The 17,500-nt window shown below is 39.4% G+C and overlaps 1 protein-coding gene across 1 annotated transcript in view; it reads left to right on the forward strand.

The window, feature by feature from the left end:
• Positions 1–17,500, forward strand: part of LOC144071149 (A disintegrin and metalloproteinase with thrombospondin motifs 20) — a 99,612-nt gene that overhangs the window by 57,746 nt on the left and 24,366 nt on the right. Inside the window, exons 21-28 of the mRNA XM_077596006.1 lie at positions 679–843; positions 929–1,099; positions 4,447–4,566; positions 5,022–5,129; positions 8,324–8,488; positions 10,802–11,071; positions 13,379–13,540; positions 14,895–15,071. Coding sequence (XP_077452132.1) covers positions 679–843; positions 929–1,099; positions 4,447–4,566; positions 5,022–5,129; positions 8,324–8,488; positions 10,802–11,071; positions 13,379–13,540; positions 14,895–15,071 — 1,338 coding nt within the window. The remainder of the gene's footprint in view (positions 1–678; positions 844–928; positions 1,100–4,446; positions 4,567–5,021; positions 5,130–8,323; positions 8,489–10,801; positions 11,072–13,378; positions 13,541–14,894; positions 15,072–17,500) is intronic.

Below are 17,500 nucleotides of genomic sequence, written 5' to 3' on the forward strand. Positions count from 1 at the left end.
TATCGTTCAGAATTGGGTGCTGGTGGCTCTCCCAGTGATAAAGATTTCACTGTAATGTTTGTAGATTTAACAATGGTGTTGCCGGGTAAAATTTGCTGCGAGCCACTCAAACTCAAGATAATTTATTTTTTTGTTATTTATAGATTATTTATTTGTTTGTTATTTGTGCAAGCTTTAAATCTTATTCTACTTGTATAATGGCAATAAAAGGAAGCTAAATATTCTCTTTATTCAGTACTTTTAATGTGGTTGGTCCAAAAATAAAATTAAAAGTGTGTGTGTGTGTGGATATGTTGTCATGGTAACAACATCTCATTTAAAAGCAGAGAATGTATATTGAACGGATCGAATTGAATGCTTTTAGTGTCATTGTACAAGTATAATGAGATTTAGAGTGTCACCACAAAATGCACAATAACAACAACAAACAAACAGACAAATAAATAATGAATAAATAATAACAAAAAAATAAATAATCAATCAATAAGTAATCAATAAGTAGTCAACAACATAAATAAGTATGGAAGTGCACAAATAACAACAACAAACAAACAGAGAAATATTAAATAAATAATAATAATAAATAAATAATCATTAAATATGTGATTAAGAAGAAAAAAACAAATTTTCGTCATACAAAATCTGCAAAATGTACAATTTCTTGTTTTCTTTTCACAGTGCTCCAAGACGTGTGGACGAGGGAGTCGGAACCGAGAGTCGTACTGCATGAACAATCTGGGCCGGCGATTGGTCGACGCCGAGTGCGGTGAATACGAGCGAGTGGTCGCCGAAGCCTGCAACGACCAACCGTGTCCAAAGTGGACCCTCAGCGAGTGGAGCGAGGTGAGGAAGTCACTTTTTGCGTATACCTGGATAAACTCGTGTTAACTCGTACTTCCGCCATCTTGACAACATCACGCCACTTTAGTGCCAGGTCACATGCGGGAAAGGGACGAAGCACCGTCAGGTTTCCTGCACGGGAGTGGCCCGAGAAGAAAAGATGGCCGAGCATCTGTGCGAACCGTCCGATAAGCCCGCCTCCGTTGGGAGCTGCGAGCTGCCCGACTGCGCGTCCTGGCAGGTCGGCGCGTGGGGAGCGGTGAGTCAACCCGTGTGCAATACACACATGAGTATAATAATGATAATAATGATAATGATGATAATTATAATGATGATAAAAATAATGATGATAATAATAATGATAGAAATCATGATGATAATAATAATGATGATAATAATGATGATGATAATAATGATGATAATAACAATGATGATAATAATAATGATGATAATAATAATGATAATTATAATGATGATAATAATGATGAGAATAATAATGATGATAATTATAATGATGATAATTATAATGATGATAAAAATAATGATGATAATAATGATAATAATAATAATGATGATAATAATAATGATGAGAATTATAATGATGATAAAAATAATGATGATAAAAATAATAATAATAATAATGATGATAAAAATAATGATGATAATAATGATGATAATAATAATGATAGTAATCATGATGATAATAATAATAATGATGATAATGATGATGATAATAATGATGATAATAACGATGATGATAATAATAATGATGATAATAATAATGATAATTATAATGATGATAATAATGATGAGAATAATAATGATGATAATTATAATGATGATAATAACAATGATGATAATAATGATAATAATAATAATGATGATAATAATAATGATGATAATTATAATGATGATAAAAATAATGATGATAAAAATAATAATGATAATAATAATGATGATAATAATGATAATAATAATAATGATGATGATAATAATAATGATGATAATAATAATGATGATAATAATGATGATAATAATTAATAATAATGTATTCATTCATTTACTGAATCGCTTTATCCTCATTGGGGTCGCGGGGGGAGCTGGAGCCTATCCCAGCTGACTCCGAGCCAGAGGCGGGGGGACACACCCTGAATTGGTGGCCGGCCAATCGCAGGGCACGAGGAGACAAACAACCATCCACACGCGCACCCATACCTAGGGGGTATTTAGAGCGTCCAATTAGCTTACCCTGCATGTCTTTGGAATGTGGGAGGAAACCGAAGTACCTGGAGGAAACCCACGCAAGGCCGGGGAGAACACCCAAACTCCACCCAGGTGGAATGACCTGGATTGGTTGTCCTTTGTCTCCCCGTGACCTGGGATCAGCTGGCCACTGATTCATGGTGTCCCCCGCGTCCGGTCCAAAGTCAGCTGGGATGCGCTCCAGCACCCCTGCGAGGATAACGCGGTTTTGAAAATGAATGAATGAAAAAAGAAAGATTTTTTTTGCTACTTCTAACGTAAGGTGTGGCTCTTTTGACTCCCACAGTTGTAATTTTTTTGGTGGGTAACTTGTTGGCCAGGCCTGGCTTAAACGCAGACGCAGACGCAGACGGTGCGCAGACACGTGCAAAACTTGTCCGTGGCAATGGTTTTCATATGTGCCTGGCACTTTCGTAGCCAGAGGCTCTCAAACTTTGTGCGTTTGGACCGCATGTGTTCACAGACACAGGTCCCACTTCATAAAATATCACTTCTTGTCAAAGTGTAGACAAGCACATGTTTTTAATTCAATCGCTTTTTTAGAGGCCTTCTTCCAATACGAACGTTGTGTGTGGGGTATTACACAGTTTCTTGAATTGAATGCCTTTATTGTCATTACACGAGTAGAATGAGATTTAAAGGTTCGTCACGATGTGCACAAATAACAACAACAAACAAACAGGCAAATAAATATTCTATAAATAATGATAATAAATAAATAGTCAATAAGTAGTCAACAACATAAATAAGTAGGGAAGTGCACAACAACAAACAAATGAATAGATAAATATTCAATAAATAATAAAAATAAATAAATATTCAATAATTAATTTAAAAAATATTTAAAAAATAATATAAATAAATATTCAATACGTAATACAAATAAATAAATATTCAATAAATAATAAACATAAATAAATAATCAATAAATATGTACTAAATAAATCAGTAGTCAACATAATACATAAATAATCAATAAATGAGTCATAAATAAATAGTCACATAGTGCATAACAACAAACAAACGAAGGAACAATTAAATAATCAATAAATAATGATAAAAAATCATCAATAAATGTGTGATAAATAATAATAATGTGAAATAAATAAGTACTCAACAGAATAAATAAATAGTAGTCAACATAATAAACAAGTCGTAGTCAATATAGATAAGTAGTTATCATTGGATTATTACAATTATAATATAAATGATTATAATCAATGAATTATTCATTCATTTTGCTCCATACTACCGAGCCAAAGTGGATATTAAAGGGAAAGAACAGCATTTTTAGTGTGTTCTACAGTGTGTATTGCGGTCACAGTTGGATCGTAGGTAGACATGACTTTGTATACTTGCCACACGTGTGTGTGTGTGTGTGTGTGTGTGTGTGTGTGTTGCAATGTGATACACCTAAGAGTAAGCAAGCTCTGATTTCAGCTGCCATTTCCTCTACGCCACTTTCACTTTGCCCTCATATCCTGTCAGACTAAACCTGAGACACACACACACACACACACACACACACACACACTGAAACTCTCCTTAATTTGACCTTCAACACTGGAACATTTTAAATATTTTCTGACTCCTTTGGGATGACAAAGACACTTTTAAAAGTACATTTCGGAGCTTCAATTAGACGAAAAATGTTAGGTTCATCCTTAAAGTAAAGAAAAAAATAGATTAAAAAATCGTAATTGATGATTTAAAAAGGGGAACATCAGGAAATATTCCCTAAACAACTATAATCTTCATTTAAATTTGATCCTAAAACAGAAAGTCGGCACTTATGATTGACTTTCTCGGGCCGCACAAAGTGATGCGGCGGGCCAGATTTGGCCCACGGGCCGCCACTTTGACACCTGTGCTATGGATTAAATACCATTTAAGTGTACAACCCGACTGAGTCGCTCTTAAGACACCATATTTTTGCACGTGTGTTTATAAAGTCAAAGATTTGGCGAATGTGTGTGTGTGTGTGTGTATGTTAATGCCAATTTCATTAGAATTTCTTCCTCAAATAAACTAATCCTATGGCACTAACTCTGTTCGCTTTAACATGAATGGAAGTAAAAAAGTAGGTAAAGGGTCGAAGTTTTGTGTGTGTGTATGTGTTTTTTTCTTTGGTGTTTTTTTTCTTCGTAGTTCCATGTGTGTGTGTGTGTGTGTGAGTTTATGTGTTAATGCATACATGGCAACTTTTGTAACCCCTGCCGGACCTTGAGTGACAGGCCCCGAGGCCCCCGTCCGTCTAAAGTAGCTGTCTTGACATAGAAAGATAATGTTTGCGATAAAAAAGATTGATTGGACTCCCGCCCGTGGGTTATTTTGTCCCCCCAGTGTGCAGTCACCTGTGGCCACGGCTACCAGATGCGAGCGGTGAGGTGTGTGTCGGGAGATTATGGCAACACGGTGGATGACAGAGAGTGCAACGCCGCCGCCAGGCCCAGAGACAGCCAGGTAAAACAAAAAACATACAAATATCGAGTTAGATGCTGATTTCTGTTACTATTTGGACTTTCTTTGTGTCGGAAAAACACCAAAAATAGTGATATTTGGAAGTCAAAGTCATGACAGCATACCTGGCAACCTCGACCAATTGCACCCCTTATTCATGATTACATTCCCTTTATTAAGCGATTAAAAAAAACATAGGGCCCAGGTGAGTTGGACCAACAAATGGTATTTTCTTTTTGCCACTTGAGGGCAGCAAACATTCTGTAAAAAAAACAAGTTTTCCCATAAATTGATTGACACAAAATATTTTAATTTGATTTGACTTGTTGTTGTCCAGTAGACAAAGATTGGGAAGATGACTTAATTCTCGTTAGATGCTACAGTCAAAAATGTGTATCGTCATGTATGATTATGATAATAAAATGTGTGTGTGTGTGTGTGTGTGTGTGTGTTTGAAGGACTGCGAACTACCGGCGTGTCCGTGGGCGTCTCCGGTTGAAAGCACACCTCCACCTGACAATTTTGATCAGCTTCGGACTCAGTGGAGATATGGTTCTTGGACAGCGGTAAGAAAATATCATTCATTTACCCAAAAAAATAAAAAAATAAAAAATAAAAATTAAATTGGTGGATGAGTGGTTAGCGCGTCGGCCTCGCAGTTCTGGGGTCGAGGGTTTGATCCCAGGTGAGTCCTCACTGAGTTTGCATGTTCGACCTGGGCTTACGTGGGTTTTCTTCTGGTACTCCGGTTTCCTCCCACATGCCAAAAACATGCAGGCTAGGCTAGCTGGTTGAACACTCTAAATTGCCTAACCCTAGCTATGATTGGTTGACACTTGTCTCCTCGTGCTTTGCGATTGGCTGGCCACCCATTCAGGGTATCCCTCCAGCACCCCCGCGACCCTTATGAGGATAAGCGATTCAATTCAATTCAATTCAATTTATTTGGCAATAAAAAAGCACTAGGCTAAGGGCCATGTAACAAGATTCAGAAAATGAATGAATAAAATTACAAACAGGCAAGCAAAATAGCTCCACCTTTTTTTTGCAAAAAAAGGTGTCCCCTGCCTGGTGTCCGTAGATAACTGGGATAGCCTCCGGCACCCCCGCAAACCCTTGCAAGTTTCAAAAAATGAATGAATAATCCTAATAAAAATCATACTTCCTGCCTAGATTTTAATTGAATAGAACCAATACTGATAAATTCCTATTTTTCAAAATTGAATTGAATATTTAATTTTAATCAGATTTTAAATGAATAGAACCAAAACTGATAACTTCCTATTTTTCAAGATTAAATTGAATATTTAATTTTTTTACCCATCATTAAACCCAAATAAATTTGTCCTCACCATAAATTATGTGGATACAAAAAATAAAATCACATCGAGGTGCATACATATAAATAAATACCAATTTTTCTGACCAAAAACGGGATACAGATCATTTAAAAAAAATTTTTTGTTGAATTTTTACATTTTATTTTGAAATGACCAGTGAACAAATTCACCGTATGATTGAATGATGTTGTTTTCTTCTGAACCTCGATTAAGAGCGAAGTCTCGTTGTTTTAGCTTCAGTCTCACGCAGTTTGATTCCCAGCGTTCGCTGGCGCAAATGCGAACCACATGTCATCACCACGCCATCCTTTTGAGTCTGGGCTCGAACTCCATCCGTCAATCCGACGTCAGGAGCGGTCTCGATACGCCGGGGATTTTTTATCCGCGTGCCCTCGCAAATGTTTGCCGTGATTCGCTGTCATCGAGCGTTTCCATTACTTTGCAGTTAATTCAGCAAGAAGTTCCCATTCAAGTCTTGGCGTACAAATGTGGGGCGGTTTGGAAGAACACGGGGTGCCGACCAGTAAACAAACGTCGAAGCCAATTGGCCAAACGTTTTGTATGTTGTCTTCTATTGAAGCGATTGTAATAATCAAACGCAGCAATGCGTGATACCGCATTGTGCGTCTCGGGTAGATCAAAAAATGCAATTTATCCTTAAATGAAACGGAAAGTTGAAGATCAGCATGCAATTGCTGCTTTTTTTTGGGGGGAATTCTTTTAAGTGGCAGCCAAGACGTTCACGTGCTAGAACATGTGATACGACAATGTATACAAATACTGTATTTTTCCTGGAACACATGCCGACTAGTCACAAAAAAATTCCTAATAACTACCAGAAGAACACAATACACAAGCAGATAAGACGCACTGAACACGCAGTTACCCATGACAGTGCTACTGCTATCATGCTAATCCCGTTAGCTCAGCTAGCTATGACGTTTTAGCGCATTCCCGTCAACCTCAGCCAATTGCTCCCCTTATTAATGATTGCGATTCCCCTTATTAAGCGTTAACAAAACGTACAAATGCAACGTGGCACATATTTACTCACATATGGCGCACTTAAAAGTCAAACATTTTCTACAAAATGGACGGGGTGCCCAATCAGTCGGTGCGCTAAATTCAAGATTGTGTAGATGTCGCTGTATGACGCTGACAGCTTGACTGTCTGGGTACATTGCTTGCTGACACACTATATTTATATAGTGAAAAGGCGGAAGTGTTAAGGTGGAATGCACGTGTGTATAAAGTGAATAAAGTTATCCAATATCATGCTTAAAGCATGACAATATTAGCAGTCAACGATAACGTTTTCATCTGCGAGACGATCCGGATTAGACCCGAAATGGGTAAAACGAGATCGGTTTTACAAAAACTAGCTAATTAAATTTTCAGGGACGAATGAGAGAATTTACATATAAAGTACACCTCTACTTACGAAATTTTAAGTTACGAAAAAAGTTCTGGAACCAATTAGATAATCTACATATAAAGTACGCCTCTACTTACGAATGCCTCTAGGTACAAATTTTTCAGGAACGAATGAGAGAATTTAAATATATAATATAAAGTACACCTACTTACGAAATTTCAAGTTACGAAAAAAGTTCTGGAACCAATTAGAGAATTTACATATAAAGTACACCTACTTACTAATGGCTCTAGGTACGAATTTTTCAGGAATTAATTAGAGAATCTACATATAAAGTACACCTCTACTTACGAACTTTTATTGAATGGACTATAACTAGCTCATCAACTCGTCTCATTTGGTCGGCTCCCGAGACAATTTAGGACGGGTCGGGAACTCTTCCCATTAGAGCAGGGGTGTCAGACTCGGGTTGGTTAGCGGGCCGCTTTAACGTCAACTTGATTTCACGTGGGCCGGAGCATTTTAGATATATTTAGATTTTTTTTTATAAATGGATTAAAAGAACTGGATTAAAAGCCCTGAATATTCTGTTTTTTATAGATCTAAAACAATGTTTATTTTAGCTTTTTTTAAATATATTTTCAGATTTTACAAAATGATTTTTGAACTAAAAACTCAGAAAAAATGTATTAAAAAATGACAATTATTGATTTAAAAGTGGGAAAATCAGGAAATGTAATATACATCTATACTCTTCATTTGAATTTGATCCTAAAACAGAAAGTCAGCACTCATGATTGACTTTCCCGGGCCACACAAAATGATGCGGTGGGCCAGATTTGGCCCCCGGGCCGCCACTTGTGCACATGTGCATTAGAGTTTTACCCGTCCGCTGTCAGAAAAAGGTTGGGGACCGCTAAGCTAAAGTCCTTTAAACTACAGGTCTCTAGACATGCAATCATGCAAATATTTATTTCAGACAAACTAGCTTTCAAGAATTAGCACAACAGTAAGCACGATTGATTTTTTTTTTTTGTCTTTCCAGTGCTCTGCAACCTGCGGAAAAGGGCAACAAGCTCGCTACGTCAGCTGCAGAGACGCCCAGGGCGGCGTGGCCGACGACTCCTATTGCGTCCACCTGCCCCGACCACCCGAGACCGCCGCCTGCTTCAGCCCCTGCGGCCAATGGCGTTCCGGGGAGTGGTCTCCCGTGAGTCCGTCGCCGCCTAGCTGCGTCAAATCAGTACAATTGTTTGTTTTTTGGTTTTCTGCCACATAGATTTACAGTAATCACATCCCTTGGTTCACGTGACCTGCAGATGATGTCAAACCGCCAACGGCGTGTTTGTTTTATAACTTTTTGGGGTTCGTCTTTTAATCAGTCGGAATTCGTAAGGGATGAAGTCAACTTGGGTTATTAAGGTTTCAATGTGTGTGGATTCCTAGTTATGGGAACAATAGATGGAAATCATCATGAATGCGGTGATGACCTTTCCCTTCGGCGATTGCATCAGCGCTAATGTAGCGGTTCTCCGCGGTGGTCCCGTCTCGTTTGCGAATCAAAGCCCCCGTCGTCAAAAGCAGGACTTTTCAACTAGCGGATCGCGAGAGTAAGATGGAGTGAGTGCCCATCTGATAAAGATAGGAGATGGTGATTGGGCCTAGGATTTTTAAATTTCCATATGCTCAGGTGTGCTTCATAGGGTTTGGGTTAGGGCAAGGGTGTCAGACTCAGGTTGATTTGCGGGCCGCTTTAACGTCAACTCGATTTCATGTGGGCCGGACCATTTTAGATATAATTTTTAGATTTTATAAATGGATTAAATGAACTGGAAACTCGATTTCATGTGGGCCGGACCATTTTAGATATAATTTTTATTTTTTATAAATTGATTAAATGAACTGGATTAAAGGCCCTGAATATTCAGTTTTTTTATAGATCTAAACCAATGTTTATTTGAGCTTTTTTAAATATATTTTTAGATTTTACAAAATGATTTTTGAACTAAAAACAAAGAAAATATGGATTGAAAAATAGCAATTATCGATTTAAAAGGGGGACAATTTAATATACATCTATACTCTTCATTTTAATTTGATCCTAAAACAGAAAGTCAGCACTCATGATTTATTTTCCCGGGCCACACAAAATGATGTGGCGGGCCAGATTTGGCCCCCGGGCCGCCACTTTGACACCTGTGGGTTAGGGTTTAGTTTTCAGCCCGAAGCAGTCGAGTTTTCCACGTAGAATCTGTTCACGTAACGTCAATAATTGTATGTTGTATATGCCTAAAAGCTATTTTCAGATATCAATTGCATCGAAAATGTTAGCTTTGTTGGTGTAATTAAGCGTTACATTTGCATTAGCTTGCCTTTTGTCATTTGCGGGGTTGCCGGCAAAAGGTCAACGTTGTCTTTGCCGTTTCCGTCAATTGAAGACCGCAGAATTTCCACACAGCGACGTGTTTTCCTTTGCAAGTTGTTATCCAAAAACATTCTTTGTGGTGGAGGAATCCAAATGTAATTACAATGGAAACCACAACACCGCAAAAAGGTTACTGTGGTCATTTTCGGGGAATCCTTAGATTTCCAGCAGGGCATCTATACATATGCTCTTTAGATTAGATTAGAACTTTATTTCATCCCGCATTCGGAAAATTTCTTGGTTGCAGTAGAAAGACAGACACAAGACACAGAAGACATTGTAGACCTAGTTAAAAAAACTGGAGCCACACACAGGAAATCCACAAATTGGGGACCTTCTGCAGACCGAGACTGAGGTTACGGCACAGTCCTTCAGTAGTCTGGAGGTTTTAAAAAATGCCTAGATTCTCCTAAAATATCCCATCACCTAATCAGCAGCAGCAGAGAGGCCGGTTCTAAACAATTTAGCATTAAATAGTAATACGTTTTGCCTTGCAATAATTGGTCAACTGCACGACAATTTATTTTTTTCTGTTTTTCGAGGAATAACATGCGTCTCATAATTGTATATAAAAAAATAAATATGTGACGGCAACCGGCGGACAAAAGAGTTGTTGTTGTTGTTGTGGGAGGTTCCAAGTGGGAGTAAAGCAGGCCGCAACGCTACCGGGACAATTTCAAAATAAAACTGCAGGTTTAGATTAGATTAGGTTCATCGAAACTGAATTGCCCGGAGACCACTTGCGACTGTTAGTGTACGGTAGCATTTGACACGGAATTAAGATGGTTACATTTGGATCCGGGGTGCGTAAAGCCTCACAGTTCTGGGGTCCTGGGTTCAAATCCAGGTCGGTCCTCACTGTGAGGAGTTTCCATGTTCCCCCGGGCCTGCGTGGGTTTTCTCCAAGTACTCTGGTTTCCTCCCAAATCCCCAAAACAAAGCTTGGCTAACTGGTTGAACACTCTAGATTGCCTAACCCGAGCTATGATTGGTTGTCCGTCTCTGGGATAGGCTCCATCACCCCCAGCGACCGTTATGACGATTAGCGGTTCTGGAAATGAACGAATGAATGAAATTTGGATCGCTTTCTGCCCACAGTGTTCCGTGACGTGCGGCGCCGGAAGATCCACACGACAGGTCTTGTGCTCCAACTACCACCAGCCCGTGGACGAATCCCTGTGCGACCCAGAAGAGAGGCCCGCCACGGAGCAAGAGTGCTCGGCCGTGGCGTGCCCCTCGGTCCACCACCGCCAGCGGATCAACGACCAGTCGTACGGATACCCCAAGGACCCCAGGAGCCATCCGGGCCACAATGGCTGGAACGTGCCGTCCACGGACAACCAGTGGAGGACCGGACCCTGGGGCGCGGTATGGACCCTATGTTTCCAAAAATCGCATTTTGATTAATGACATCATTCGATTTTATCAAGATCTAAAAAAAGGTTATTTTTTATTATAAAACAAATTTAAAGAAGATACGGACAATTCTGAGGTTAACGTCTCTAAACGGTCCATTACTTATAGTTATTATTCTTGATGAATGTAACAGTGAATTAGTGTCGATTGGTCAATTCATCATTGGCAGCCCTCAAGATACACACTCTACTCCAGAATATAAAAAATAAATACATAAATATAAATAAATAAAAATTGATACAAAAATAAATTAATAAATATAAAAAATAAATTACATTTAAAAAAAGTGAAAAAATAATAAAACATAATAATACATAAAATATACATATATTTTTAAACTGCGATAATCTGAAATTTTCCTCCAGAATATAAAAAATAAATAAATAAATATAAATAAAGAAATAAAAATAGATAAAAAATAAAAATAAATACATAAAAAGAAATAAAAACATAAAAATAGATAAAAAAATAAAAATAAAAAAATAAATAAAAAACAATATACAGTGGTACCTCGTCATACGACCGTTCGTCACACGGAATGCTCGTCTTACGGGGGAAATTTCGATCGAATAATTCGCCCTTGATGCGGTCAAAATTTCGTTATGCGACCAAGCCAGGTGGCCATGGCATTTTTTTTTGCATATCTTTCGTGTACGTATAACAATATTTACGAGCACCGGATGAGCTATTCAGACCAGGAAACGCACAACGCCCATGCGTGGGGAAAAGAGGGCTTTCTGGGTAATGAAGTATACTCGTGCTCGCAACAGCATCCCCGGGGATGCGAACACAGATGCTACAAGCTAAAAGGAGCCGCTAGCCAGCGCCCCTGTAAGCTCCCATGAGAAATCCGACTCGGATCGCTGCCGCCTGTGCGACGAGGAAACAGAGTCGTCTGAACACTTATGGCTCCGCTGTCCGGCCTTAATGACCGAACGCTACCATCGCGGCTTGGGCAACTCCCTGGATGAACTTATCCGTGTTCCAGTGGCAGCCCTAGCGCTGCTGAGGGTAATCCTCAGGCGCCTGAGGTGAAAAAGAAGAAGAAGAAGAAGAAGAAGAAGATGAGCAGCGGGGCGATCGCTGATAAGACTGCTTGCTGCTCGTTGGCAAGTGGTCGTGCGTTCTCCGATTGTGAGGACATTTGTGTGCATCATTTTCGGAATATTTTGAAGGGAATAGTACGACAGCAAACAGCCCATGGATAGCGAACGTGAGGGTGGAGTGTTTGTTCTGTTTACGAGTGCGTCATGTTGAAAACAAACCGAACCCCCCGCCCCTTTTGTGCGTCTCTCTCTCCCCTCGGCGAAATCCGCCCAATTTTAGTTAGATTAAACACTTTATTTCTATTAAACCACTCGTTATTTATTACTTTGTCAATATATGGCGAATTATAAGAAATAAAACATTTTTTTCAATCCAATATCCTGTTTTTGGTGTTTTTTTCAGAGAGTTGGAACGAATTAATTTGTTTCCCATTCATTTCAATGGGAAACGTTACCTCGAGTTACGAGAAACTTGTCATACGAGCTCAGTCCCGGAACGGATTAAGATCGTATGTCGAGGTACCACTGTATATATATATATATATATTTATTTATTTATTTATTTATATATATATATATATTTAACTGCGATAATCTGAAATTTTAAGGTTCTTTAACATTTTTTGACTCAGGAAAACAACAACAATTTCATTTATTTTCACCAAATTGCTGAAAAATATTATTAGAGTGCGTTTTTGGTCCACCAATATCACGTTAAGATCATTTAGCAAATTCAATGTTGCATGGCATTAGCAAGCGATATATGCTTTTGCCTTTTCCCATTTTTTTCCACATTCCACTGCAAAATTTCCCCTATCTGTTTTTGAGCCAAAACCCCTGATTCGCTGCCGTTCTCCCTCGTGAAAAGCAACGAACGTGCTCTTTACCCTCCGACGGTGGGGGTGCCTCGTTGTAATTGGATCCTGGCGGCGGAGGTCAAGGCTGTGCTGTTCAGCGCCTCGCTGTCAGAAAAAAACAACAACAAAAACTTGATAAACTGTCTCTTAACACGGGTGGTCAAACATTCCGCATTTTTCGCCATTAAAACCTCCTCCAAAACAGCACACATGTTTATGCATGAGACCCCCAAAAAGCATTCCGTGCGACCCCGAAGCAATTCCAACATGAATAACGGCCACCCTCGGCTTAACGGAATATCATTTCATTTTTTTTTTACCCCATGCGTGACGGACTCGCCATGTGCTTTCCGCAGTGCTCCAGCACCTGTGCGGGGGGCTTCCAGAGGCGAGTGGTGGTCTGCCAGGACGGCGACGGCCGCAGTAACAGCTACTGTGACGAAAGGGTCAAGCCGGCCGAGTCCAAGAACTGCAATTCGGGGCCCTGCCCGCTGTGGAACTACGGTGTCTGGGGAGAGGTCAGCTTCTCCTTGACGATTTGATTCGTCTTATTTATTTATTTTGGGGGGAATTAGATAAAAATGTATTCATCCCGTCCTCGGGAAATTGCTTTATTTTTCTCTCTGTTTAATCAAGTTGAACCTTAACGATACTTCCTTCGCCGCCATTATCATCTGTTGTGTCTGGGTTGAATGACAACAGGTCGAGAAAAATTCTTGTTGCCGGGCGGACTTAAGTAAAATGGCAGGCAACTTTGATTGGCTAGATCAAGGGTGTCAGACTCGGGTTGGTTCGCGGGCCACGTTAACGTTAACTTGATTTCATGTGGGCCAACCGTTTTAGATATAATATTTAGATTTGTTTAATAAATGGATGAAAAGAACTGGACTAAAAGCACTGAATATTCCGTTTTTTATAGATCTAAAACAATGTTTATTTTAGCTTTTTTTTAAATATATTTTTAGATTTTACAAAATGATTTTTGAACTAAAAACAAAGAAAATATGGATTAAAAAAATAGCAATTATCGATTTAAAAGGGGTAAAATCAGGAAATGTAATATACATCTATACTCTTCATATTAATTTGATCCTAAAACAGAAAGTCAGCACTCATGATTTACTTTCCTGAGCCACACAAAATGATCCGGCGGGCCAGATTTGGCCCCCGGGCCGCCACTTTGACACCTGTGGGCTAGATTGATTGAATTCCGCGTAATTTAAGGTATTGTGACTCCAGAGACAATCCGGAGTTGTAAATCTGAAACGTTTTCAGGGTTGAAAGCGGAATATTTTATTCCATATTTTAGCTCGGCGGTGTAGTGCTTAGATTAGACTTTATTTCATCCCGTATTCGGGAAATTTCTAGGTTACAGTAGCAAGACAGACACACAAGACATTGTAGACCTAGTTAAAAAACTGGAGCCACAAGGTTGAGTGGTTAGCGCGTTGGCCTCACAGTTCTAGGCTCGAGGGTTCGATGCTAGGTGGGTCCTCTTCTGTTGACTTTGCATGTTCTCTCTGGGTCCGTGTGGGTTTTCTCTGGGTACTCCTCTTTCCCCCCACATCCCAAAAACATGTATGCTAAGCTATCTGATTGAACCCTCTAACAAGCCTAACCCGAGCTATGATTGTTTGTCCTTTATCTTATCGTGCCTTTTGATTGGCTGGCTACCAAGTCAGCTAGGATAGGCTCCAGCACCCCCCGCAACCCTTGTGAAGATAAGCGGTTCAGAAAATGAACCATAGAAAGCCATATGCACTCATCAAAAAATCACGATTCATAGGTCCCCTACCACATTGCCCGAATATAAGACGATGTTTTTTGCATTGAAATAAGAATGAAGCTCATTTACTCCGCCTCCTTCTCCAGTGCACTCAAAGTTGCGGCGGCGGACGGCGAACCCGCCTGGTGGTGTGCCAGCGGCCCAGCGGCGAACGCCTCAACGACTACAACTGCGACATCCTGGACAAGCCGCTGGACCTGGAGCAGTGCAACCTACAGCCGTGCGCAGGCTCCGCCTCCTGGCAGCGCAGACCCTGGAAGCCGGTACGATAGAGTTCTTTCCCTGACACTTGTCACATTTTTCGGGGCCCACCGCCAAATCGTATTTAGTCGAACGCGGCGGGGGGAGTCGGGCGAGCGCCGGTTCTCGCCCCGTTGGGGTCCCACCACGTCTGGGGCCCCCCGCGGTGTCATGGTGCTGATTAGAACGGAGAAACAAAAGAGCTAAAACACACAAAGACACAATGGTGCTTCTCTTACTCGTTCACGACAAACACAAACTCATTTTTTTGGGCGGCCATTTTTTCGTTATATCTCAGTTGCCTTCACCATGTATCCCCAAATGTACACAAATGTATATTTGTGTATAAGAGTTAATATTATGGCTTTTATGGAACAGCGAAAAATGGCTGTTCTTTTGTATTTCGGGTGTGTATCTTTTTGTACAGGATTTTTTGTTTTGGTTTTTTTTTGGCTTAATTTTGGTGACAGATTATTTAAAAACTTTTGCCGGTGCTCCAACTCAGACCTCTAGTATCTCGTTTAAGTAAATACAGTATTGTAGAGAGGAACTTTTTTGTTTTTTTAAGTTAGTTTGAGACCGTTACAACATTTTGAAAGCAACATTGACAGCGTAAAATTACGAAAAAAGTCGAAATAAATACAGTGGTACCTCGAGATACGAGCTTAATTTGTTCCGGGACTGAGCTCGTATTTCGATTTTCTCGTAACTCAAACGGACGTTTCCCATTGAAATGAACTAAAAACTAATTAATTCGTTCCAACCCTCTGAAAAAACACCAAAAACAGGAAATTGGATTGGAAAAACATTTTTATTTGTTCTAATTTGCCATCTATTAACAAAGTAAAAATGCAATGCTCCGCCCAGTGATCGTAGAGACATTACACGAGGGAGTTGCGACGGGAAAGACAGTGGCCATGATGTTCTTATGAGCAGCCAATCGCGTCCACTGTCTGCTCGTATATCATAATTTGTCTCGTATCTCAAGATAAATATCTGCTCAAAATTTTACTCGTATCTCAAATTGCTCATATGTCGGAGCACTTGTATGTCGAGGTACCACTGTATAAAGTATCCATTCTCAGGTAAGAAGTAGCATCATTAATAAACTCTACGGTTTATTTAAAAAAAAGTTTACACGCCCCTATCCTATTGCCATTTTTTTGTGTTATTGAAATAAAATAGGAATCAAAAGTCATATCAAAGCTCCCTCGCCAATTTTGAATTTTAAGGACGTTGAATTGCGATATGAGCGATATCGAAAATTGTTTAAAATGCTTTATTATTGTCTAATTATTTTATATCAGGAAACAAAAAACATTTTATTCACAGTGTGCAGATGGGTTATATTCGTATATATTTGAGGATTTCAGGATGTAGCGATGATGCGTATGTCACCAAACTAGTGGACAATATCAACATTTCGGTTTTAATTTAAAGTTAATTTGATTGGTTAATCTCAAAATGAATTTTTATTTTTTAACAGCTTTCAAAATGAGTGCAAAATTGTAGCAAATTCATCTTACAGACTCGTAAAACCACGAAGATACCTCCTCCCTGTTGTTCTTGTTTCGATTTTTTTCACTCATGATGACATTTTTGAACTTTTGAAGGATTTTTTTCCACTCCTAAAAGAATATTTATTTGTTTCTGGAGGATAATAAATGTTACAGCTTTAAAGTTGGTAATCCCGCTGAAAGCACTTGAATTCTTTCTTCACATGGACGACATCCACAGTCCAATCATTTTAACCTGCGAACTGAAAGCCATGAAATTATACTCAGGCAAGAAGTTGACTCGTTTCAAAATTTCTAACATTGTTCTATTTTAGCTAATTGTCAAATTCAGTATAGTTTTCTTTCCTAAAAATGTACTGTATTGGCCCGAATATAAGACGACCCCGAATATAAGACGACCCCGAATATAAGACGACCCCGATTATAAGATGACCCCGAATATAAGACGACCCCAATTACAAGACAACCCCCTCTTTTTCAAGACTCAAGTTTTAAAAAAGACTTTTGGCACACCAAATTCAATTTTTATGCAGAAAATAATGACAGTACATCTTAAAAAAATGATTATAACAATATATTAGAGAGAAAAAACATGTTATTTTGCCTCATTCAAACCATGCAATTATTATCACATCTTATCTCATCTCATTTTCTTAACAACTTCATCCTCACTAGGGTCATGGGAGCCTATCCCAGCTGACTTTGGTCCAGAGGCCGGGGACACCCTGAATGGGTGGCCGGCCAATCGTAGGCCAGAAGGAGACAAACAAACATTCACGCTCACACTCCTATCTAAGGGCAATTTAGAGTGTCCAATCAGCCTACCATGCATGTCTATGGAATGTGGGAAGAAACCGGAGTACCCGGAGAAAACCCACGTAGGCCCGGGGAGAACATGTAAACTCTACACAGTGAGGACCCACCTGGATTTGAAC

This window comes from Stigmatopora argus, chromosome 3, assembly GCF_051989625.1.
Source record: "Stigmatopora argus isolate UIUO_Sarg chromosome 3, RoL_Sarg_1.0, whole genome shotgun sequence".
Taxonomy (NCBI): Eukaryota; Metazoa; Chordata; class Actinopteri; order Syngnathiformes; family Syngnathidae; genus Stigmatopora; species Stigmatopora argus.